At 42.8% G+C, this 24,771-nt stretch overlaps 1 protein-coding gene across 20 annotated transcripts in view; it reads right to left on the bottom strand.

Annotated features, from left to right (window-relative positions):
• The window catches only part of KALRN (kalirin RhoGEF kinase), a 692,240-nt gene that overhangs the window by 290,270 nt on the left and 377,199 nt on the right, over positions 1-24,771 (bottom strand). For all 20 annotated transcript variants that reach the window (XM_024991355.2, XM_024991361.2, XM_059886080.1 and 17 more), the window contains exons 13-14: positions 22,368-22,542; positions 4,860-5,055 (exon numbers count right to left, since the gene is read on the bottom strand). In XM_024991355.2, the coding sequence (XP_024847123.1) occupies positions 4,860-5,055; positions 22,368-22,542 (371 nt within the window). The remainder of the gene's footprint in view (positions 1-4,859; positions 5,056-22,367; positions 22,543-24,771) is intronic.

The following is a 24,771-nucleotide window of genomic DNA, read 5'->3' as shown; positions in this document are numbered from 1 at the left end:
CATACTTGTAACATGTTTTTCAACTGTTTGTATGTTCTTTAAATATCTGTGTCTGCCTCAGATAGAGAACATCTTCTTTTCTCCTCCCCCCACTCCTCTTTCTGTGTCACTACCTCAATTAACACCCAGTTCTGAAATTACAAAGTCCTTTAATCAGGTTTTTAGATGAGTATTTTCAACCCTGGCTATATATTAGAATCACCTGGGAAGTTTAAAAAATCTGGGCTCACTCTAGACCAATTAACTAAGAATCCCTGAGGAGCAGGATCCAGACACTGGTATTTTTAAGAAGCTCTTCAGGTGATTCCAAAATATGTAGTCAGGCTGAGAACCATCATTTTACATCAGCTTCTCTTCCCTTCCTCTCAGAGCCGCATTCCTTCACCCCAGAGTAGCTTACATTTTGGAAGAAGACAGGCCTTTTTTTTCCTTTTACAACATAAGTACAATTATTTGTGGTCCATTATTTAAGTGAACTCCGGGAGTTGGTGATGGACAGGGAGGCCTGCTGTGCTGTGATTCATAGGGTCGCAAAGAGTCGGACACGACTGAGCGACTGAACTGAACTGAACTGATTTTTATGTATATTGGTTTCTCCCAGACTGATGTTCACTTGATTAATTCAGCAAATGTCAATATAGAGAAATTGCTATGAGCGAGACATAACCACTCTGCTGGATGCTGGAAACGTAAAGAGAAGGAAGGAAATGACCCGCCCTCACACTGCTGGAGAAGCTACAGAACACAAATAACCCCAATAGAATTCAGTTTGAGCTACAGTATCAGTACAATGTACAACAGTTATCAAGCTTTACTGAACTCATACCAGGCTCATGTTTCACCCCCCTGGATGCTCACAGTGACTTCATATGGTTAGGATTCCTATAATTGCTGTTTTTAGAGGAAGGTGAGGCTTGGAGAGATTGGATAACATGCTCAGGGAACCCATGCAGTGGGAGGTATGATGCAGATTCCAACCCAGAAATCTCACCTGGCTGTACAATTAACCTCTATGTTCAAAGAGACGAGTGATCCTCACAACCTACTTTAAGAATTAATTTAAGTGCTGGGGCTGGGTTCTTCCCAAGCACAGTAAATTTTAAGCACCATTGCCACACACTCCAAAGAGTTTTCACTTAAAGACCTTCCATAAAGAGAGAACTTGATGCTTTGATTAAACCATGAAAGGAACATATGCACAAGATACACAGCTCTTGTCTTATTTCTAAGGTCACATGTAATAGTCGCATGGTCAGATAACATTAGGGAGACGAGCTGGGGCATAACCAGTGGGGTCAGTGAGGCTAAACCATGGCAAGTGAGAACTGAAAGGAAGTTTAAGAATGAAGGCCCACCTTCCACGCTAGACAGAAGAAGAAACTAAGGTCTACAGAGAAAGAATAGTGAATTCCAAAGTCAGACTGCTTGTTGGTGGTGCAGCTGGACCTTGAATTCTAAATTCTGCCAGCGTGTTTGACCCAGCATGACTCTTTCCAGAAAAACCTGCCACTTCCTAAGTTGAGGCCCAGTAGATAACCCTAAATAATGTGCTGGTAAAGAAAATGTTCCTATTTTGCCAACTATGTTTAAGGCTGATGTTGATTTAAGCAGAGGCTTTTGCTTTGGTTTGGGCTCTTAGCAAATCAGGTGGATTTAGTAGAACCTGGCTGAATGTTACAAAGTTCACACCTAAAAGTTAGTGTAAGGAAATTCCCTACTTCCATTTATTCCTATAAAAATCAAAGCATAAGCCCTTAATTAATTCAGCTTGGAAGGCTACATAGTAACCAAATTCTTCATTTTTCCAATTGTTCTTTTTCTGAGACAGCAGTTTTTTTTTGTTTTTTTGTTTTTTTTTTTTTACCTCTAGTTCAAATATAATTCATTAGACATACAAGGCAAATGCCCAACCTATTTGTTCCCTGAGTCCTGTGTCTCTGAAGTTCTGCATTCGTCAGCCACCCAGGTTCTTGGCAAGGCCCACTCTCAGTCCACCTTCAACTTCCACTCGCAGTCCCAGCTCCGGTGTGATGCTGCCCTCCCTCCAAGCCAGAGATGAGAGAGACACCTCCTCTGCAGGACAGGCACATGGCAGCAGACAGAGGAAGCTTCCCTGAGAGCCCTGGAACTACTTCACTGGAGCTCTCGTGGGCTATGCCAGGCTGAACAGCTAGCCAAGGAGGAGCAGGGAACAGCCGTCCCAGCAGAGAGGGCTGAAGAGGCCAATCAAGGCTCTTTTGACAAAGCTCATTTCTAGAACAGGATATGTGGGGGTGGGCAGCTCATCTGCCTGGGGTGTTTCACCCACTCAGCCCTCATGGTTAAGGTGGCCGCCAAGCACAGTCGGTCTACAGGGACTGCTAGCTCCTGGCAGTCTTTCTGTTACCAAGGATATCTGGCTCTTGGACAGAGGTGCACTTGCCAAGGATCATACCAGCACCTTGCTCCTAAGTGCTGCAAGTTTTCAGGCAGATGAGGCTCTCCACCTGCGAGACACATCAGTACTGAGGGATGAAGGGATAAGCATACCTGCAGAATTTCTCTGCACAGCCTCCTTCCTAGGAACTGTGTCTGCATTCTCTCATGTTTCCCTATCTTAGTTGGATAGCCAGCTATCTCGAGGATCATGAGGACAAGCTATAGGGTGAAACCTTGAGTCCAGACAAGGTTCTCCATCAGTTTTCCCCTTCTGTAATAAGGCCTTGAAAAGGTACAGCTGTGGCCAAGAATACCGCTTCTCAAACTTTAAAGTGCACATAATTTACTTGAAGATAAAATGAGGTTCAGATTCCTAAGTCTGGGATTCTGTCTTTCCAATCAGCTCTTGAGCAATGCTGGTGCTGCTGGCCCAGAGCCCACACTTAGAGCAGGTCCTAGATCAGCAGTCTTAGATTAGTGCATCAGAATCACTGTTGGGCCTCATGCCTGAGAGATTATGACGTGGCAGGTTCTGGGGATGGGCACCTGAATTTGCATTTCTAACAAGTACTCAGGTAATGCTGATGCTGCTGATCTGGGGACCACAATTGGAAGTTGCTGTCCTAAGGTACACCAGAGATATCAGCTGCTGTGATTTAACCTTCACGATAAAAAGCAGTGATTCTCAGCCCTGGCCGCACGGTGGCATCATCTGAGAAGGTTTTGCCAAGGCCCAAGTCCCATTCAGAGGTGCTAAATCAGAGTATCTGGGTATTGTCATTTTTAAAATAATCCCCAGATATACCACAAAGTGAATAAGGGCTCCTCCTGGAGCTGTGTGGAGCATGATCTGCACCCTGAAAACAGTGTCTCACAGACAGCTGCAGCCTGTTCACAACACAAATGAACATTCAAGGGAAGATAATGCTGATCAAAGTAAATAGAATTTACTAGATTGTCTCTCCTCCAGTTAGGAGTGAAGTTCCTTTGAATGCTTGTATGTCCCCTTTCAGGTCATTAAAAGAAGCACAGTACCCTAAAGTCAAGTTTGATTGCTAAGGTCTGTCTGACAATCTCATGATTCTGAATCAACAGAGACATGGACCAACCGTGTTTCAGAGAGTTGATGGCCTGAGCTCCTGCCTGCCTCTTCCTGGAGGACCTGGGGTGGTGGGGGTGAGGAGACCTGGGCTCTGGCAGTCCACTAGTTTTAGGCCCAGACCAATAACTTCTTCCTTCTGGACTAGGGAACCACTATGGCTCTCTCCAGCTCTGAGTTCAAAGGCTGTTCTGCTAAGTGGCAGCTGAAACTTAAGAGTCCATGCATTTGTTGGATAAACAACGAATAAATTCTAAATAGAAAAAGAAGTCTAGTCTGAGTAACAGCCATGTGTTTTTTGAGAAGTTATAAAATTATATGACCTTGCCATAAATTTTGTCTGTACTTTTTACACTCACACACAGACCAGTGATAGGAAAAAAGAGGACTCTCGGAGGGCTTCACTGGTGGCTCAATTGGTAAAGAATCTGCCTGCAATGTGGGAGACCTGGGTTCAATCCCTGGGTTGGGAAGATCCCTGGAGAAGGCCATGACAACCCATTCCAGTATTCTTGCCTGGAGAACTCCATGGAGACAGGAGCCTGGTGGGCTACAGTCCATGGGATTGCAAGGAGTTGTAACACTGAGAGGCATGGACTGGAGATGAGGAGTCAGCCCTGAGGGTGGAGGACAGGGCAGGAGAGTATGTGCAGGGGGTAGGGGTGGAACAGCAATATCTACACATCTGAATACAAGTCACAAGGATGGCTGATGGCATTTGGAGCCCCCTTGGTTTATTTCTCTAGAGCACCATGTTTGTAAATCTGTGCTAATTTCCATCATTGGTTTTTCCCATTCTCCCCACAGCACCACGGAGAAGGCAATGGCAACCCACTCCAGTACTCTTGCCTGGAAAATCCCATGGACAGAGGAGCCTGGTAGGCTGCAGTCCATGGGGTAGTGAAGAGTCGGACATGACTGAGCAACTTCACTTTCACTTTTCACTTAGATGCATTGGGGAAGGAAATGGCAACCCGCTCCAGTGTTCTTGCCTGGAGAATACCAGGGACAGGGGGAGCCTGGTGGGCTGCCATCTATGGGGTCACACAGAGTTGGACGCAACTGAAGCGACTTAGCAGCAGCAGCCACAGCACCAGAAGAACCTGGTCCTATTCCTGTCTTTATGATAGCTAACTGGGAAACCTCAGACAAACAATCTCAGGTCTCATGCTTCAGCTTCTTTTTTTGTTTGTTTTTAAATGGTACAAAACTCTCTGTTTCTTGTACCTGTGGGAAGAGAATGAATGAGTGGAGTGGAAATGGCCCTTGGAGTTAAGCTGATTGATGTTCTTGTTTTCATCATCTCCCTGCTGGACACATAAGCACAGGACAGGTCTCCTACCTGAGGCCTGGACCTCCATGATGTACTGGTGCAGATCCTGGCCTTGCTGGATGACCTCAAAGGTCATGTTGTTCATGGCTAGCTTCCGCTCTGTGTGGCGCTGCAGCCGCTGTTCCGCCAGTGTTAGATCCTCCGTGTTGAAGTCATTCATCTGCCGAAGCAAATCCTCATTCCAAGCGTCGAGCTCTGCTGTCACCTGTAAGGGAACCACCGTCAGTGCAGCTTCACTGGTTCACAAGAGACAGCTATGTAGAAGCTCACTGATTCTGAGCCTTATTAACTAATCTAGGTCAGATCTGACTCTGCTTTGCATCTCTTTCCTGACCCCTAGACTACGTTTAAGCAATGATGCCAGGCACCCATGTATGCATGCCTTTAATAGGGTTCTCCCTGTGTTTCAATGTCTACAACAGCTACTTTGCTGCACACCTGGAACCAGCTATGCTCCAATATAAAATTAAAATGTTAAAAAAATTGTTCTCCCTGTGCTTTAGTGTCTACAGCAGCAGCAAATACTTAAATGATGACTTATGGTTTAGAAAGGTTTTGCATGCTCCATCTCACTCCACCTGCAATAACCTGAGACAGAGGCCGAGTGGAGATCTCTAGGTCCATCTCACAGAGAAAGCAGCCGATACTCACTCACACAGATGGAATGGTTTGCCCCGAGTTTACCCTACTCATGAGGGACACGACCGGAGGACATAACTCAGTTTCTCTCCTTACTGCAAACACTTAGTCCACCATACCGTAACTGTTGTTCTAAAGATCTCATCATTGGAGAAGGCCTCAGAAACTAAGTACTGAGCCTAACTTCAAGAAACAAACAGAAGGCTGGAGAAGCCCAGGCAATGACCGAAGGTCACATAATTGTTCAGAGCTGGTGTACACCAAACCCAGGGATCCTGATCTGGTTCCTGTGTTCTGGGTACAGGATTCTATTATTCACAAAGGGTGATGCCTGGTAATAGTGACTAAAGAAGGTGTAAATGTATAGCTTACCAGTAGAAATCCAAGAAGATTACACGCTATTGAAAGGCACACATGATTCTAATGAAGACTGAAGCATGGAATGAAGGGAGACTGCCCTAACATGGATTTGCTAATTGGTTATTGCTCTACAGTTTCAGTCATGTGATATGCCCTCATTTACTCAAATAAGTGCCTGCACCCGGAGACTGAATCCTACACTTCCTTAGGCTCGCTGCAATCAAACACACAGGAACAACTCAGAAGTACTTAACTGGATAATAATTCCACATGATACATAAATCAAACAAAACCTTTTCCAAAGTGGGTTTCAGGTGTGTTATCTCATGAAGTACCTGTGAATGGCACAGGTAGTGTCTCTCTCTTTTCTGGGAAGAGGCAATGGAAGCCTCACCCCAGATCACACAGTGCAATTTGGTCCAGGCACCCTAAGCACACAGCCCAGAGACCAGCTTAGTGATTTTCATCATGCTGGCAGTCATCCCAGCTGACATGTGGCAAAACCTTCCCAGTTACCAAACACTGCTATCCAGGAACATCAGGAGACAAAGAGAAGGAAAGACCAGTCTGATGCAGCCTATTCACAATGGGAGATGGTGCTGTACCATGCTGTGCCAGGGCCACACAGACCCAGATGGGAAAGGCAAGCAGTCCCTCATGAGAGGCACAGGATTCCCATTCTTCGTCTAACAGTAAGACTTTCCTCCATTGAAAGTGCAATTACTGTCTTCGAAGCAGAAATGGGGCAACTAAAAATATTACCTTCACAAGTCAGACAGAGGAAGACAAATATCATATGATATTACTTATATGTGGAATCTTAAAAAAAAGGGTACAAATGAGCTTATCTACAAAACAGAAATAGAGCTACAGATGTAGAAAACAAACTCACAGTTACCAGGGGTTAAAGGAGGGGAGGCAAAATACATTGGAAGACTGAGACTGACACATACACATGACTGTGTATAAAATAGATAACTAGTAAGAACCTACTGTACAGCACAGAGAACTCGGCTCCATACTCTGTAATGGCCTATATGGGAAACAAATCTAAAAAGTGGATATTTGTATAACTGATTCACTTTGCTGTACATCTGAAGCTAACACAACATTGTAAATCAACTATAGTACAATAAATTTTTTTTTTTTAAACCCTTCAGTGTCATGGGTTCTCACTTTATGCCCCTACCTCTTTGCAGGTCAACTAAGGGATCCACTGAGTTCAGCCCAAAACCTGGTATCAATTTATTGTGGGGAGTTCTTGGTGATTTGGGAATCAGCAGGTTGGCAGGCACACAGGTTTTTGTTATATCCTATCTTTGAAAAGCACTTCATTCTCTAACTAGAGAAGGGAGTTAAAATATAATTGTGGGCTTATAATTGTGGGCTTCCTTGATGGCTCAGTTGGTAAAGAGTCCTGCCTGCAATGCAGGAGACCCATGTTCAATCCCTGGGTGGGGAAGATCCCCTGGAGAAGGAAATGGCAACTCACTCCAGTATTCTTGCCTGGAGAATCCCATGGACAGAGGAGCCTGGTGGGCTACAGTCCATGGGGCTGCAAAGAGTCAGACACAACTTAGCAACTAAACCACCACCAACTTATAATTTATAAGAGATAATTTATAGAATGAATAGAACTTTGTAGGCTAGGCCTATAACTGTTTTTCCTTCTTGTACTAAAAAAAATTGAAGTAAAATTTGCATACAATAAGATACACAAATATTCAGTTCTGTGAGTTTTGACAACTTTAGATACCAGTGTAACCGCCACCAAAAACAAAATACAGGACCTTTCCATCACCCTAGGGACTCACCCCTTCCAGTCAGTTCCTGTCCACTGCCTTCAGGTACTACTTTCTGATTTCTATCATCACAGATTCTTAGATTCTGTATAAATGAAATCATACAATGTGGACTCTCATGTCTGGCTTCTTGTGTTCAACACACTGTATTTAAGATTCAGTTGTGCTGTATCTGTTCATTCCTTGCTGCTGCTGAGTACTGTTCCACGGTGTAGAGACACCGTGATTTTTTTTACCAGCCCTCAAGTTGATGAACTCCTAGGTTGTTTTCAGTATTTCGCTATTATGAGTAAGGCTGATGTGAAAGACTTACACAAGTCTTTTGTGGACACAGCTTTTCATTTCTCTTGAGAGTCACTTAGGAGTGGGACTGTAGGGTCATAGGATAAGTATATGCTTAACATTCCCAAGAGGAATTTCACATTCCCTGTGAAAGTTACAGTTGTTCACCATCATTTGGTACTATCAGTCTATTTAATTTTAGCCATGCTAGTGGGTGTGAAGTGATATCTTATGACTTTAGGTTGTATTTTCCTGATGACTCATCATGGTGAGCACATTTTCATATGCTTATTGAATCTACTTTTAGAAAGTGTCAAGTTTTTTTTCTCATTTTTCAGAACCTAGGTTATCTTTTGATTATAGATTTGTTAGAGTTCTTAATACATGCTGGATATAAGTCATTTATCAGATAATATATGGGAAAGAGCCCAAACAAAATTTTTAGTCCATTTCCTTGCCTACAAACTTAAGGGAAGTAAGAATAAGACAAGCATGAAAGAAAGAGTCTTTTTCTTTACATTTCTTTTTCTTAACATTTTAGCTTTTGCTTTGTTTTCATGAAACTGAGTCAATGAAGAAGCTGTTTGTTGCAGGAAGACCCTAGAGAGGTCCCGAGCCATGAGTCTGTGGAGCGGAAAGGCAAGTGCCAAGAGTCCTGATCAGAGCAGAGCAATGATGAGGTGCTTTAGCTGTGAGAATAAAGCTCAGAGGTCTGGTATCTTGAGAATCTGAATCCAAACCAAATGTGAAGTATACCCAGGATTCTATATCTGGTGTTTCTATATTCCTTCCTTCCCCTTCTCTACCTACACTACCCAACCCCATTAAGCTGAGGGGCCCACGTCTGAAATGAAGCCTGAAGAATGAGAATTTCAAGAAGCTACTCAATGCAACAGCCTGACTTCCAAGCTTTGCTCCTTGGGTCTACACATTCTTTACTATCTCTGTGGCTGACCTTTCCCAACCTCCAAGAACTGAAGCCCAGAGCCTTGAAATAGTCTGATTTATGTATTTCAAATGATTGCTAGAGTTTAATTATTTTCTTTCCTGAGTATTTTCTGTTTCCTCAAGGAATATTCTGTTATTGGCTTCCCCCTCTCGACCTTCTTTCTAGGGCACAAGGCTGGCACAGAGCAGGGGTTCATTTTTTAAGGGAAAAAAATTTGTTTTCAAACCTGAAGTTCACTTTACTGCTAATGAACAAACATAGCATTCTAGCCCCATCTCATGCTGTCCTGTTATGTGAACTAGGCATGTGGCTTACTCTCTGGTGTGAGAAGTTGCTCTGCCCTCTCCAGCCACCTTCTCTGGTCCAGCAGCCCTGAGACATCCTTGTTCCTCCTCCCAGTCTGCTCAAGTCCTCACCACCCTTCAAAGTCAACTCTGGCATAGAGTTTCATGACAACCCCCAAAACCTGATGTTGTTCTCTGGCTTATCTCATTACACGGGACAAGGGTTAATTTGCTAGTACAGAAACAAAACCACGAAAAGAAAAACCTGCCCGGTGGACTAATCCAGTGATCTAACTCCATTTGGAAAGGAAACCTGGAAGAATTTGTTCTGGGCAGAAACTAAGGCCTGAACCAAATGAGTGAAAGATGGAACATAAGGTACCCACAGGACATTCAGCTTTCAATCAACCTATTTTTCTTTCTCCTTCCACTCAATTAGCTCCATCTCAGCTCCTGGCTCACTCAGTTCCTCTCTTGGCTCTGATGGCCACTCTCTGCCTCGTTCTTCTGAATTAATTGAAGTGTTAGGATATGATGACCTCTTTGAGAGATACATTGGCAGTGTTTTCTATTCTAACAATTATCTACTCCAGAGTCACAGCCATAAGGGAAATCAGAGAAAAGAGCTAAACAGGCATTTAGATAGGATAAGAGGCAGTGGGAAATGGGAAGGCACTTCAAAAAGAAGCCCAAAGCTTTCCTGCCAGATGAGATTCACTGAATCCAGTATTCTGCAGCCCAAAATTGACTCCAGGGACTTGGTTTAGCAGTGGCCTTGGGCTCTGTTCTCAGAAAGCCCTCTTCTTTGGCTCCTCTCATTTTCTGGGTCCTTCCCAGTAGTTATGGTAGAGGATACTTTCTCCCCTCACCCCCAAGTGTCTTAAAGAAGATATTTGACCCTGAACTGTGTATTCATTATGGGATAGACAGTATTTTACCACAACCTTCCCAGGTGGCACTAGTGGTAAAGAACCCACCTGCCAATGCAGGAGATGCCCGAGACAAGGGTTTGATTCCTGGGTGGGAAAGATCCCTTGGAGGAGGGCATGGCAACCCACTCCAGTATTCTTGCCTGGAGAATGAATCCCCATGGACAGAGGAGCCTGGCAGGCTACAGTCCATAGGATCGCAAAGAGTTGGACATGACTGAAGCAACTGAAGAATCCCAGGGACAGGGGAGCCTGGTGGGCTGCCGTCTATGGGGTCGCACAGAGTCAGACACGACTGAATTGACTTAGCAGCAGCGGCAGCAGCAGAAGCGACTGAGCACGCAGTGTTAAGCATTTGATTCTCTTTTCTTTCATCCTCATAGCAGCTCCTCACAGCAACAACATGAGAAAACCAAGGCACAGAGAAGTCGTATCATTTGCCTCAGGGCCTCGGAGCTGGTGGAGGCGGGACTGAGCACTCAACTCCGAGGCCAAGAGCTCTTAACCACGGTGTCATATCCATAGAGCTGGTATAAGAACCGTCTTCAGGGTGTACTTTTTAAATTTTTATCACTTCAGAGAAGTGCCTGTTTAACCTTTCCTCTGTTTTCTTCTCTAAAAAAACCTTCACAAACTCATTGTAACTCCATTTTCTTCACTTCACATGAACTTTTAAAATTAATCATGTGCTTTGAACACATCAATAAATTGTATGTTTGTGGCTTTATATAATGCCAGGAATAACTTACCCTTTCAAAAAACACACAACCTTCCCCTAGTAAGATATTTGTGTTAAAAAGTTTGGTAAATTTTAAAAATTGATTCTGAGAACTTATATACTTAAAAATATAGTTTATATATTTAAAGTATACTGAGTACTTATACTCAATATAAAGGTCATATTAATCTAACTGGAATTCTTTGGTCCCTCAGAAGCCTTTGGGGCTTCCCTGTGGCTCAGACAGTAATGAATCTGCAATGCAGGGGACCTGGGTTTGATCCCTGGGTTGGGAAGATTCTCTGGAGAAGGGCATGGCAACCCACTCCAGTATTCTAGCCTGGTGGGCTACAGTCTATGAGGTTGCAAAGAGTTGGACAGGACTGAGCAACTAACACTTTCACTTTTATTTTCAGGAGCCTTTGCCATGAACAGGATAAACATCTGCAATCTGGCATTGGGGTGTGAACACTGGGACAAAAGTTGTGGCAAAGAGAAGTGTAATCTGCCCTCTGCATAGGCACATTCTCTTTATGGCAAGAGCAAACGCCTGTGTCTCTCACAGCAGTTACATGAACACTCAGGGATCACCTAACGGATCAGATCAGATCAGTCGCTCAGTCGTGTCCAACTCTTTGTGACCCATGAATCGCAGCACGCCAGGCCTCCCTGTCTATCACCAACTCCTGGAGTTCATTCAGACTCACGTCCATTGAGTCAGTGATGCCATCCAGCCATTTCATCCTCTGTCGTCCCCTTCTCCTCTTGCCCCCAATTCCTCCCAGCATCAGAGTCTTCTCCAATGAGTCAACTCTTCACATGAGGTGGCCAAAGTACTGGAGTTTCAGCTTTAGCATCATTCCTTCCAAAGAAATCCCAGGGCTGATCTCCTTCAGAATGGACTGGTTGGATCTCCTTGCAGTCCAAGGGACTCTCAAGAGTCTTCTCCAACACCACAGTTCAAAAGCATCAATTCTTTGGTGCTCAGCCTTCTTCACAGTCCAACTCTCACATCCATACTTGACCACAGGAAAAACCAGTCTTGACTAGACAGACCTTTGTTGGCAAAGTAATGTCTCTGCTTTTCAATATGCTATCTAGGTTGGTCATAACTTCCTTTCCAAGGAGTAAGCGTCTTTTAATTTCATGGCTGCAGTCACCATCTGTAGTGATTTTGGAGCCCAGAAAAATAAAGTCTGACACTGTTTCCACTGTTTCCCCATCTATTTCCCATGAAGTGATGGACCGGATGCCACGATCTTCGTTTTCTGAATGTTGAGCTTTAAGCCAACTTTTTCACTCTCCACTTTCATCAAGAGGTTTTTTAGTTGCTCTTCACTTTCTGCCATAAGGGTGGTGTCATCTGCATATCTGAGGTTATTGATATTTCTCCCAGCAATCTTGATTCCAGCTTGTGTTTCTTCCAGTCCAGCGTTTCTCATGATGTACTCTGCATATAAGTTAAATAAACAGGGTGACAATATACAGCCTTGACGAACTACTTTTCCTATTTGGAACCAGTCTGTTGTTCCATGTCCAGTTCTAACTGTTGCTTCCTGACCTGCATACAGATTTCTCAAGAGGCAGATCAGGTGGTCTGGTATGCCCATCTCTTTCAGAATTTTCCACAGTTGATTGTGATCCATACAGTCAAAGGCTTTGGCATAGTCAATAAAGCAGAAATAGATGCTTTTCTGGAACTCTCTTGCTTTTTCCATGATCCAGCGGATGTTGGCAATTTGATCTCTGGTTCCTCTGCCTTTTCTAAAACCAGCTTGAACATCAGGAAGTTCACGGTTCACATAGTGCTGAAGCCTGGCTGGGAGAATTTTGAGCATTACTTTACTAGCATGTGAGATGAGTGCAATTGTGCGGTAGTTTGAGCATTCTTTGTCATTGCCTTTCTTTGGGATTGAAATGAAAACTGACCTTTTCCAGTCCTGTGGCCACTGCTGAGTTTTCCAAATTTGCTGGCATATTGAGTGCAGCACTTTCACAGCATCATCTTTCAGGATTTGGAATAGCTCAACTGGAATTCCATCAACTCCACTAGCTTTATTCGTAGTGATGCTTTCTAAGGCCCACTTGACTTCACATTCCAGGATGTCTGGCTCTAGGTCAGTGATCACACCATCATGATTATCTGGGTCGTGAAGATCTTTTTTGTACAGTTCTTCTGTGTATTCTTGCCATCTCTTCTTAATATCTTCTGCTTCTGTTGGGTCCATACCATTTCTGTCCTTTATCAAGCCCATCTTTGCATGAAATGTTCCTTTGGTATCTCTGATTTTCTTGAAGAGATCCCTAGTCTTTCCCATTCTGTTGTTTTCCTCTATTTCTTTGCACTGAACACTGAAGAAGGCTTTCTTATCTGTTCTTGCTATTCTTTGCAACTCTGCATTCAGATGTTTATATCTTTCCTTTTCTCTTTTGCTTTTTGCTTCTCTTCTTTTCACAGCTATTTGTAAGGCCTCCCCAGACAGCCATTTTGCTTTTTTGCATTTCTTTTCTATGGGGATGGTCTTGATCCCTGTCTCCTGTACAATGTCACGAACCTCATTCCATAGTTCATCAGGCACTCCATCTATCAGATCTAGGCCCTTAAATCTATTTCTCACTTCTACTGTATAATCATAAGGGATTTGGTTTAGGTCATACCTGAATGGTCTAGTGGTTTTCCTTACTTTCTTCAATTTAAGTCTGAATTTGGCAATAAGGAGTTCATGGTCTGAGCCACAGTCAGCTCCTGGTCTTGTTTTTGCTGACTGTATAGAGCTTCTCCATCTTTGGCTACAAAGAATATAATCAATCTGATTTCGGTGTTGACCATCTGGTGATGTCCATGTGTAAAGTCTTCTCTTGTGTTGTTGGAAGAGGGTGTTTGCTATGACCAGTGCATTTTCTTGGCAAAACTCTATTAGTCTTTGCCCTGCTTCATTCCGTATTCCAAGGCCAAATTTTCCTGTTACTCCAGGTGTTTCTTGACTTCCTACTTTTGCATTCCAGTCCCCTATAATGAAAAGGACATCTTTTTTGGGTGTTAGTTCTAAAAGGTCTTGTAGGTCTTTATAGAACTGTTCAACTTCAGCTTCTTTGGCATTACTGGTTGGGGCATAGACTTGGATTACTGTGATATTGAATGGTTTGCCTTGGAAACGAACAGAGATCATTCTGTCATTTTTGAGATTGCATCCAAGTACTGCATTTCAGACTCTTTTGTTGACCATGATGGCCACTCCATTTCTTCTGAGGGATTTCTGCCTGCAGTAGTAGATATAATGGTCATCTGAGTTAAATTCACCCATTCCAGTCCATTTCAGTTCGCTGATTCCTAGAATGTCACCTAACAGAACTGGGTAATAAATTCAGAGAGAATAAGACGGGATGTTTGCTTAAAATGTGGATGCAAATGCATATGCATATGTGTGTGTGTATATATATATATATATATATATATATCAAATTTGTATATATTATTTAGGTAGTTTATTAATAATAACAGTGTTAACTACAATGTATTACAGTGTTAAGTGCTAGGTACTTGAGTTCTATGTGTTAACTCATTAAATCCTTAATAACTCTATGGACTGGGAATTATTATTCTCATACCTATTTCTCAGATGAGGAAACCAAGGGAGTAACTTGCATAAAATCATACAATTAGTGAAGCTGGTGAGACGGGTTTCAAACCCAGGCCCTGTAACTCATACTGCATACTCAATGACTATACTACACTGCCATTCAGCAGAGAGTGACTGTGTGTGTGCGTGCATGTGTGTGTGTGTATCTACACTACACGTTATGCACATTAAGGTCCAATCCCATTCCAACTAATAATGAGGAGGAAGGGTGTAAGGCATTTCACTATGGTAAGATGCTCTGAAATACATGAGCATGCTCTGTCAATGCAAATGAACATCTTTCTGTTCTATGATGTCATTATTTATATTAAAATGAGAAAAAGTGAAAGTGAAGTCGCTCAGTCATGTCCAACTCTTTGTGACCCCGTGGGCTGTAGCCCACCAGGCTCCTCTGTCCATGGGATTCTCCAGGCAAGAATACTGGAGTGGGTTGCCATTTCCTTCTCCAGGGGATCTTCCTGACCCAGGGATTGAACCCGGGTCTCCTGCATTGCAGGCAGACGCTTTACCCTCTGAGCCACCAGGGAACTGAAAGCTAAATATTCTTCACTGACCTACAAGTGCTGGCTGGTAGGAGAAGAGCTATTGCAGCTAAATAGAATTTCATTGCTTTGGGAAGGGCTATTTCATCTACAATGGGTATGTATATTTACATGTTCTTTGGACTGAAAGAAGATCCAGTCAGTCAATCCTAAAGGAAATCACCCCTGAATATTCACTGGAAGGGCTGATGCTGAAGCTCCAATACTTAGACCACCTGATATGAAGACCCGACTCACTGGAAAAGACCCTGATACTGGGAAAGATGAAGCAAAAGGAGAAGGGGGCCTCAGAGGATGAGGTGGTTAGATAGCATCACTGACTCAATGGATATGAATCTGAGCAAAGTCTGGGAGATAGTGAAGGACAGGGGAGCCTGCTGTGCTGCAGTCCATGGGATCGCAGAGTCAGACATGACTTAGCGACTGAACAACAACATATTTATGTGTATTACCACTGTGAAACTAAACTAAATTACCATAGCCATTTGTTCTTCCTGTAGTCTAGTATTAGGCTCTTTTCTGTTAATCAATTAAAATGATAAGATTAGTGAATTCTAATACAGATTATTTTAAAAATATATCATGGAATTTCACTCTGTTTTAGAAATACATACAATCTGTCCAGAGTTAAAATACTGATGTATGTAGCTATAAGGAAACCTTTGAGGATACTGAAAGAAGCAGTATGGAAAAGCAGGACTTAGCAATAAAGAAATCCATGCAGTTATTTTTTTTATTTTTGTGATAAAAAGTAAGAACATATCATAACAGTCTAACTGATGAGTTCCAATGTTTGGTTACCTAATTTCTATTCCAACTGGATAATTTAGATACTGGAACACAGTTTTTACAACCAAGTTCATGTTCTTTTTTTCATCATCATCATAATTAAAATTGAGATCTTTTAAAATCATGACTGATACTGAGGGGATCTTGAGTCTTTATTTTGCCCATATCTTGGCCTCTTAATCAGTTTGAGACTCATAGAAATCTATTGTTTTCAAAAAATCTCCTGTCTGTTGAAGAGCTCCCATGATATATATTGTTCACCCATTCTAGAACTTATCAATGCTTGAGTTTCAGAACGGATTTTCTTCCGCAAAGGCTAAACACCCCATGCTGGAGTTTACATTATTTCCTTCTACTGAGTTACTTGCATCTTTACCAGAAAGGAGAAGTGGGCAGCATTTGAACCTTCATAATGTCACCTGACTTCAGGTCCACAGCCCCTCACCCACCCCATTACAGAATGATCTGAAAGCTTCCATTAGGGATCTTTGATAATTTAACAAAACAGGTGACATTCTAGAATACTAAAGCTATGTAAGTAATTTTTTTTTTTTTAATGGAAGATGTGAGGGGAAACCGCCAATGATTCTGAAATCAATTTGACAAAAGTCTAGAAGAAATGATCAAATAAATATTTTGTGAGAATTTTGGTTTACTTTATTGCACTTATTCTGTATTTCCTTTGCAAAAGATCTGGATCCATTTAGAAAAGGATATAGGGATCCCAAGGGAGCCTACAAAGATTGATCCCAAACAAATATTATTTTTTTTCTTGATATAGTTACTATGTTGGTGGGTTTGAGGCACATTATAACCAGGAGAACAGCAAGGCTTTGCAGAGTCTAACACTATCTATGGAGGAAAGGGCTGTGAAATCGGACTAGAAGATGATGTGGCCCTTTAAGGAATGACTGTGCGGGCTGATGGCTCTGTGTCACTGAAGGAAAACGTCCAGTAAAGCACCACAGAGCCCTGCCTGACCTGGCCAATATTTCAAATTGTTGAAACACTGATACAATAATAAATTAAATATATTTTGATAGGCTGAAGAACTGTGCCAGAAAAAGGAGAATAAAATTTGAGAGGAAAAATACATAAGACACTTTCATTTAAATTTTTTACAAAGTCAGTGTACTGGAAACATGTACCCAGAAAAAACAGCCAGGGGCTTTTGGGGGAGCAGAAGCGTCAACAGGACAGGTGATAAGTCATAGAAACGTCTCTTGGGCTGAGTGTATAGAACACCAGCGTCTTGGACACACAGCTGCCCCAGGGTTGGTGGGGCCGGGGGTATAAGCCACCGTGGATAACTAGAGTCCAGCCACCAGGGGGCAATGAGGCAACAATGTGGGCCCAGAAAGTGGGGAGAACACTGGGGTTATATCCCACAGAGAAGGGCTAACAGTGAAGAGAAGTAGTTATTGAAGTTTTAGAGGGGACTGCAGAAATAACTTTCACAATCTCAACACTTTCTGGATAAAGGAAAAGAGGCCTATGACGAACATTTTCAAATATGTTAAAGCTTCCAAAAAGCGGGAACAGATTTGTTTTGTTTCTCCAGAGAGCAGAAGCAGGAGAAAAGGGCAGAAGGAGATCTTGGTTCAACACAATAATGAGATCCTGAGTTCCCTCCTCTCCTGAACTCTGCTTCTGGGCTCTGGAGATATTCTGGTAGAGGCTGGATGGCATTCTTCAGAGATGCCAAACCCTGGCCATCAATTTTTACCTGTCCTCCAGGTGTCATCTTACAGGGAAACCTTCCACGGGCAGCCTGAAAAGCTAAGCGGTCTTGCCTCAGTGTTCTCATCGATCTGTAAGCCTGTCTGTGTCATAAATTATCACTATGGGATGGTTCTGTTTCTGCGGTTCTTCCCATCTAGCTCCCTGATAGCAGGGACAGTTTCATCTTCTGTGCCCAAAATAATTTTTGAGGCATAGTAGGTGCTCACTAAATGCTTACCAAGTTGAATTTGTTAGGTAAAAGACTGACTGAACAATCTCACTCAAGTATAAAACATAAGAGGCCTCTGCATACAACCAATCACAGAGTTGATGCTACCAGTGAATAACAATCAGCTTTCTCTCCTCTAGGAAGAATTTTCCTCCTTGAAGGCCATTTTCCTCTAGCCTCAGCCTGGCCCCAGCCTATCCCAATATGAACCCCATGGATTTAGAGCTGCTATTCCGTTCCTTACTCTGATTAATTGTGCAGATTAATTTTCAGGTACATTGAAAAAAACTCTGATTGTAATTACAGAGTCAGAAATTTAAAAGAAAGATTATAGGTGTGGCCCATTTTTCATAAAGTCCTTGTTTGGGTTTATCTTTCTCGGTGTCATTCCTAGCACTCTCCAGTATGCGTATGCTCATCGCAGGGGGCACCCAAGATTGCCCATTGATAACAAATAGAAAAATTCTAAGTATATAAATAAGCATATGTATGTACATATATATTATACACACACATATTTGATCAAACTACTAAAAAAAAAAAAAGATACAACAGTTCCCTGGACTTTCATAGTATACTGACCCCAGACTCTCACTTGTACCACATGGTAGATGGTGTGTTGGGAGGGCTCCTCAGGGGACACAGGAAGTACCTCAATACTTCAGACGACGGACTTTCTGGCTCATCTGTTCAGCTGCTTTTAGCACATTTCAAATTATTGCTCTTTTCATGTGCCCAGTTAAAGGGACTTATCTAGTTTTAACTAAACTACCCTTCACAAAAGACATGTGGCTTAACAAGGTTCCTCAAAGAAACTACAGTTTGAAGATAATACTGACCGTGAAAGCTCAAGAGAACTCAGAACTCTTTGGCAGCCATGTGACGGGGTAAAGAAACAATGACAATCTAATCCGATCTGTCAAGAAGCAGAACCAAAAAATAATTGAAAATTATCAAGAATACTATTTGAAATACAGAACTGCAGCTTCTGATGAAAAAGTCAAGCTTCCTTCGCCCTAAGGGCACAGTGAATTTTGAGATTATTAGTGACAGAATACATACATAATTTATAAGCTAACACAGATGAATATGTAGAGAGCTGAAAGTTCAAAAACAGTTTATTGAGTATATATAATCAAAGGAGTTTTGAGACCACTGACCTGTTCCTGTTTCTAAAAATATTTTCTTTCCAATCATTCTAATTAATTGTATAAAAGGTGAAATGCATGGAAGCATCAAAAAGAAGAAGAAATTTTCCATATTCTTACCATCACAAGATAAAGATTATTTGCATTTGGTGAAGTGTCTTTTCTAACTGTTTCTTATAATGTGTCTTTCACAGAAGGAGGCTGAACTTACAGGGAAAAAACTTTATAGAATATCTGTGAGTCATTGCTTCTGGTCTCCAGGGATGTGAAGAAGGCATATCAGGAATGCAGTCTTGGTTTTTTAACTTTTGCCTAATACGTTTGGGATAAGTGTCACTCTTAGCCGGGGACCCTTAACACCACCCCAAGTACTTCGGGAGCCATATAATTACGTAAAAGGAGACTAGTGCAGCAACTCATGTCTTATCTTAGTTTTAAAACTATTAGCCCATGCTAGCCATCAGTGACATGGTTAAGGAGTCTTAACTTAGACTCCCCATATGTGGGGGGCAGGCCTGCACTGGTCTTCAGTAATCCCTAGGAATTCTGAGTATGCCCATCAAATGCCTTCCTTTAGGGAAGGAAACCATAGCTGTGGGTCCTGCAGTGACAGGCTCTGCCCTGGCTTATATCAGCTCCACACAGCTCTCATTACAGAACCCACCCTCAGTTTCACACTCTGAATCTTCTCTAGAAGCTTGCCTTTTACCCCCACAGTGAAACACTAGCTGGCATTTGAAATAATCTCATCACCCTCAAATATAACTCTGACAATCTGACTTAAAGCAGAGATTTTCCATAGGTTTGGCAGGATTTTCATTCCTATCTGAGATGAAAAGCAACATTTCCCCAAGTTTTGGGCCACACCTGCAATGGGGAACCAGACCTCTGCTAAAACCTGGGTGCAGAACCAAATTCTTATTCCCCTCATTTGACCTATTCACTATTTTCATCTCCCTCATTTTATTAGACCCTTTACTGCTTCCTTACTTCAGCTTCGCTGCATACCAAGCTGTCCAAGTTGTCAGGGTGGGAGGGGAAACTTATACAACACAAAGGCTGAGAAATGCAAATCCTACAATTTAAATATCAAGCTCTTCTACTGCAACATTTAAATAGGATCAAATTTTAAGCTATTTGATCTATAGCCAACTTTATTTATTTATTTTTTTTAAAAGCATATTTTTTTTCTGTAGGCTTTGGGCTGGAAATGGATTGTCCCAGAATCACGGCAGGCAAACACATCCTAATGGTGCCCGCAGCTGATGTCAATGGGTTACAGTCCAAGTGGTGAAGTGAAGCTAACCGGCCCATTGTGGAACTAAACCAGCAACCAGGCCTCAAAACCACAGCCATCTCACCAAGTAAAGCTTAAACACCCAAACCCTAGGTTATTTCCTTCCCCTTAAGCATTTTTTGATGTGGACTTGGAATGATAGGAAAGTAAATAAAGAGCACAACAGCCAAATTCCCACACCTGCTAACGTAATTCCCTCATGGATGTATTCACTCTGTGGGTGAAATGAAGTCAAGGGAAGATGGTGGGAGTGTCCGTGGCCAAAACTACTGCAACCAAACATCACCTCTGTTCATTTCTCACTCTCAATTATCACTCTTTCATCACCTTTGTCACCACACGTTCATGCCTTTCCACATACCAGTATCTCTAATTTTCCATTGGCATTTTCATTGTTCTTTCAATATATGTTTAAATACCATTTGCAACCTGAAATCACTATGAGTACCAGTTCAAAATAGATTATAAATAAAAAGTATAAATAAATTCACTTGAAGTTATGGAATGAGTTGGAAGGATAATCAAGACCTAGATTTAAAGACTTATCTCTTCCTTTATTTCAGAAATTGTCCAGAGAGCACCTTTTAGAACATGACATCTTTAAGTAAAAACTTGCAGTGGCTTCTAGGAAGCTCGGATAGAGGTGAAGGAGAGAAAGGTCAAAAGAGAGTCAGAGATAGGAAGGATTGCTCTAGGGATTGAAGAAGAGGGCTACTACTACTAAGTCGCTTCAGTAGTGTCCGACTCTGAGCGACCCCATAGACGGCAGCCCACCAGGCTCCCCCGTCCCTGGGATTCTCCAGGCAAGAACACTGGAGTGGGTTGCCATTTCCTTCTCCAATGCATGAAAGTGAAAAGTGAAAGTGAAGTCGCTCAGTCGTGTCTGACTCTTAGCGACCCCATGGACTGCAGCCTACCAGGATCCTTTGTCCATGGGATTTTCCAGGCAAGAGTACTGGAGTAGGTTGCCATTGCCTTCTCTGAAGAAGAGGGCATCTGTTGTCAAAACAGCTTTCTGGCCTATAAGGGGTTGAAAATGACATTGAGACTGGAATACTGGAGCATTCAACATTTGAAGGGTTTCCCTGATGGCTCAGATGGTAAAGAATCTACCTGAATGTGGGAGACACAAGTTCAATCTCTGTGTCTGGAAGATTTCCTAGAGGAGGGAATGCCAACCCACTCTAGTATTCATACGTGAAGAATTCCTTGGACAGAGGAGCCTGGTGAGCTACAGTCCATGGGGTCACAAAGAGTCGGACACAACTGTGTGACTAACACTTTAACACTTACATTCAAAAAAATAATAATTTTCCTTCCCAAACCAGTTCCACAGAAGTTTCCGTAGATATTGTTGGGAAGATCAATCCCAGACCCCCAGAAGCCTCAACTTGGAGGAGATGGCGGGAATGCAAAGTAAAGTTTTAATGAATGGTAGACAGAGAATTGGTTTTCCTTCACAACACACCAGCCAGGAGCAAAGAGAAGACATAGTTTTTAACCATTTGCCACCCATAGGTGTTGAATGTTTTTCGCGGCTCAGAAACCCTACTGACCTGGCTTTAGTCACTGGCTTAAAGCAGAAAATAATAAAAGGTTGGTATTGTGTGGGGCAGACATTATTAGTAGGCATCAAAAGAGGACATAATTATACCAGAACACCAGATTCTGACCTTCCCAGGATGAGCTGAGGCGCTGATGAGATGAACCAGCAAATGACCTTTGCACACGCTTAGTTTCTTCACAAGCAGAAAGCAAACGAAGGACTGTGCCTTCCTTCCTCGGACTTCCTGGCTGCTGTGTGAGTCCATCCAACCCCTCATCTATAGTCACCTAATCTTAATACCTTCCTACTCAAGAAGCTGTAGAATTTAGCAAGTCTACCTCAGTCGCCAAACGACCAACTCCGTGGTCTTCCAGGAACCAAAGTGCCAAGCAAGAGTCCAGTGAAACCAACAAACCCTTCCCAGTGGACTAATCCCAGAGACTGAGGAGAGGGCCTCTGCTTGGCAGTGGGGTGAAAGGGACTGGAAGGAATCTAACATGATGATCATGAATTTGCTGATCTCTAAAAATGTATTGTGATACATAGTCCCATCCAGTCCCCTTAGTCTAGCTTTGGGGCAGTACCCTTGGCCGGGAAGCAGCCTGCCCTCCACCTGCCCATACCTCCTCCCCACATCTACCTCAATGGTGTACTGCTCAAAGATGCGCAGCTGCAGGAAGATGTCCAGCTTGATCTTGCGTTCGTGGAACAGCTCCTCCATTTGCACCTGGGCGTCATCCAGCTGCTGCAGCACCGACTCTATGTGGCTGATGGAGCTACTATGGGGCGTCTTGTTGTTGGACACAGCTGAGTCCCTGTGGCACAGTGGGAGAGAGAAAGGAGGGGGCTTGCCATATTAAAAGTGACAGTGGAGAGGGAGTCTTCCTTGTCTCAGCAACGGGGATGGGAATCAATAGAGTCACTCAAGCAATAGGTGTTTATCAGACTCCTATTGTGAGCCTGGCACAGTCTGCCTAATAGGTGAGCCAAAGATACATGTACCCTCTTTGGGGTTCACAGCACTGTAACTCCGAGATTAGCTGCTGTCCTATTCCTCAGACAGAACTGTGACAGGAATCAAATGAATAGCACATGCAAAGGGGCTCTATAAACATCAATGAAATGGAATGGTTCCAAACATATATGTAGTCTAATATACACATATTTCAATATACACACACAAATACACATATCATGATACATAAAGGTAGACAAATTAAAAGTATATGGAAAAAATCCTTCCTAGTTTTAACTCAAAGGATCATGGTTAAAGTAAAATGAGATAATGGTTGCAAAAACTATTCATCCCCTTTATAATTCTATGCCAAAGTTATGGCTGGTATTATTTAATAGGCTTCAAGCTGTACTTAGGAAAGCTTGAAGCCTGGCTCAAATTCCTGATCTGACATACATGGGCTGGTGACCTTGGGAAATCTCCTCCCTGAGGCTCAGTTGCCTCCTGTAAAGTGGACTTAATAATCCTCACCCTGCTCATGGCATGGTTTGCTGTTAAATAAGATGGCATGTATGACCGTACTCTGAGACCAGGAATGTGCTGTATGAATGACTGTTAATTCTGAAAGATGTGTCAGGTTCTTACTGGGCACAGGTCCAGTTGGGGAAAGTAGAATCTAGGGCACAAGAGCCTGAGCAACGAACAAAGGCTTCAAAGATGATAAGCCCTGATTTGAGTGTTAGAAGAAAAGAATGAACCAAGTAGATGGGAAGGGTGGGCTTTCTGAGCAGAGAAGGTCCATACAAAGGCAGTAAGGGGAGATGACACATCACAGAGGGAATAAAGAGATAAACATTGATCGAGATAAACATTGATCTGCTGAGACAAGCAAGGTGGTAACACCTCCAAAGAGATCGTTACAATAGAAAAACTGGAATTCACTAAGTTAGATTCTATAGGGCCTTGAGTGAGTAAGCTAGAGCCCCTAGCCTTGAAAGAAACAGGCACATTCATTATCTCATGACATCTTGGTTTCTGATACAATCTAAGAAGTCAGAGGGGAAAGTCCTTAGTTTTGAATGCTCTCATCAGCAGCTTTTCTGAAGATCAGGTCCTTTTGGCCCATGTCTGACTCAGAAGCAATGGTATCTGAGCTCACACTGTTACTGGAGGGAGCACAAGGCCAAGAGCCTGCCCTTCTGTCATCTAGAGGACTTACAGTCCCTCTCTTCTCACCTTGGCCTATTTGGGCATGAAAGCCCACCATGCACAGCTTCCCCAACTATGAAAAGAACTCAAGAGGAGTACCGAACACTATACATTGTGCATTTGCTGAGAACAGCACTATTGAGAGGATGTGACTACTATTTCTGATGGCTCCCCTCAGTCTTTCTCTATCACTCAGCTTCCAGAAGGAAAAGGATGATTTCTGGCCCCTTTGTATAGCACCTCTGTCACTGTCATATACACTAGAATCAAAGACATAATGTAAAAGCACCTTAGGTGCTTCAGTGTGAAGAGTCATGAGGCCTAGGGAAGATGTGTGTGCCGGTGTGTGTGAGGCATCTTGCCAGTGTCTACTAGGAATTGTTTACTTTTTTCTTTGACTGGTCTTGATATCAAGGAAGGGAGCCTAGATGAGTGTCAGACTAGTGGAGGAAGGAACAGTCACCAGTGGTTCTTGTCACATGTCTGTGGTCCTCTCTGAAATCCATAGAACTTAAACTTGTAGGACAGGCATCAGCCATATCATTGTCTCCACCAACACTTAGTAGCCGTCAGCCTTCAGGCATGGTGCAAGGTGGGCAGGGCATCTGCCACAGACTCAGTCCCACAGACAGGCCAGCCAAGCTTGTGGAAAGCGTTTGGAAAGAAAACACAAAAGCCATGACATAATTCTAGAGTTGACAGGCTCCTAGAGTGAACTCCTTAAATCACACAGATGAAACAGCTGAGGCCCAGAGAGGTTAAGTCACTGCTCATTATTTGGAATTTTCCTCAGAAGCAAATAACAGTGGAGTTTCCTGGGCAGGCAGACAAAACTGTCATGTATTATACATCCATGAAGATGAACCAGGGGAAGAAAGGA

The sequence above is a fragment of the Bos taurus genome, chromosome 1 (genome assembly GCF_002263795.3).
Source record: "Bos taurus isolate L1 Dominette 01449 registration number 42190680 breed Hereford chromosome 1, ARS-UCD2.0, whole genome shotgun sequence".
In the NCBI taxonomy this organism is placed as follows: Eukaryota; Metazoa; Chordata; class Mammalia; order Artiodactyla; family Bovidae; genus Bos; species Bos taurus.
This window is presented reverse-complemented; position numbering and strand designations above follow the sequence as displayed.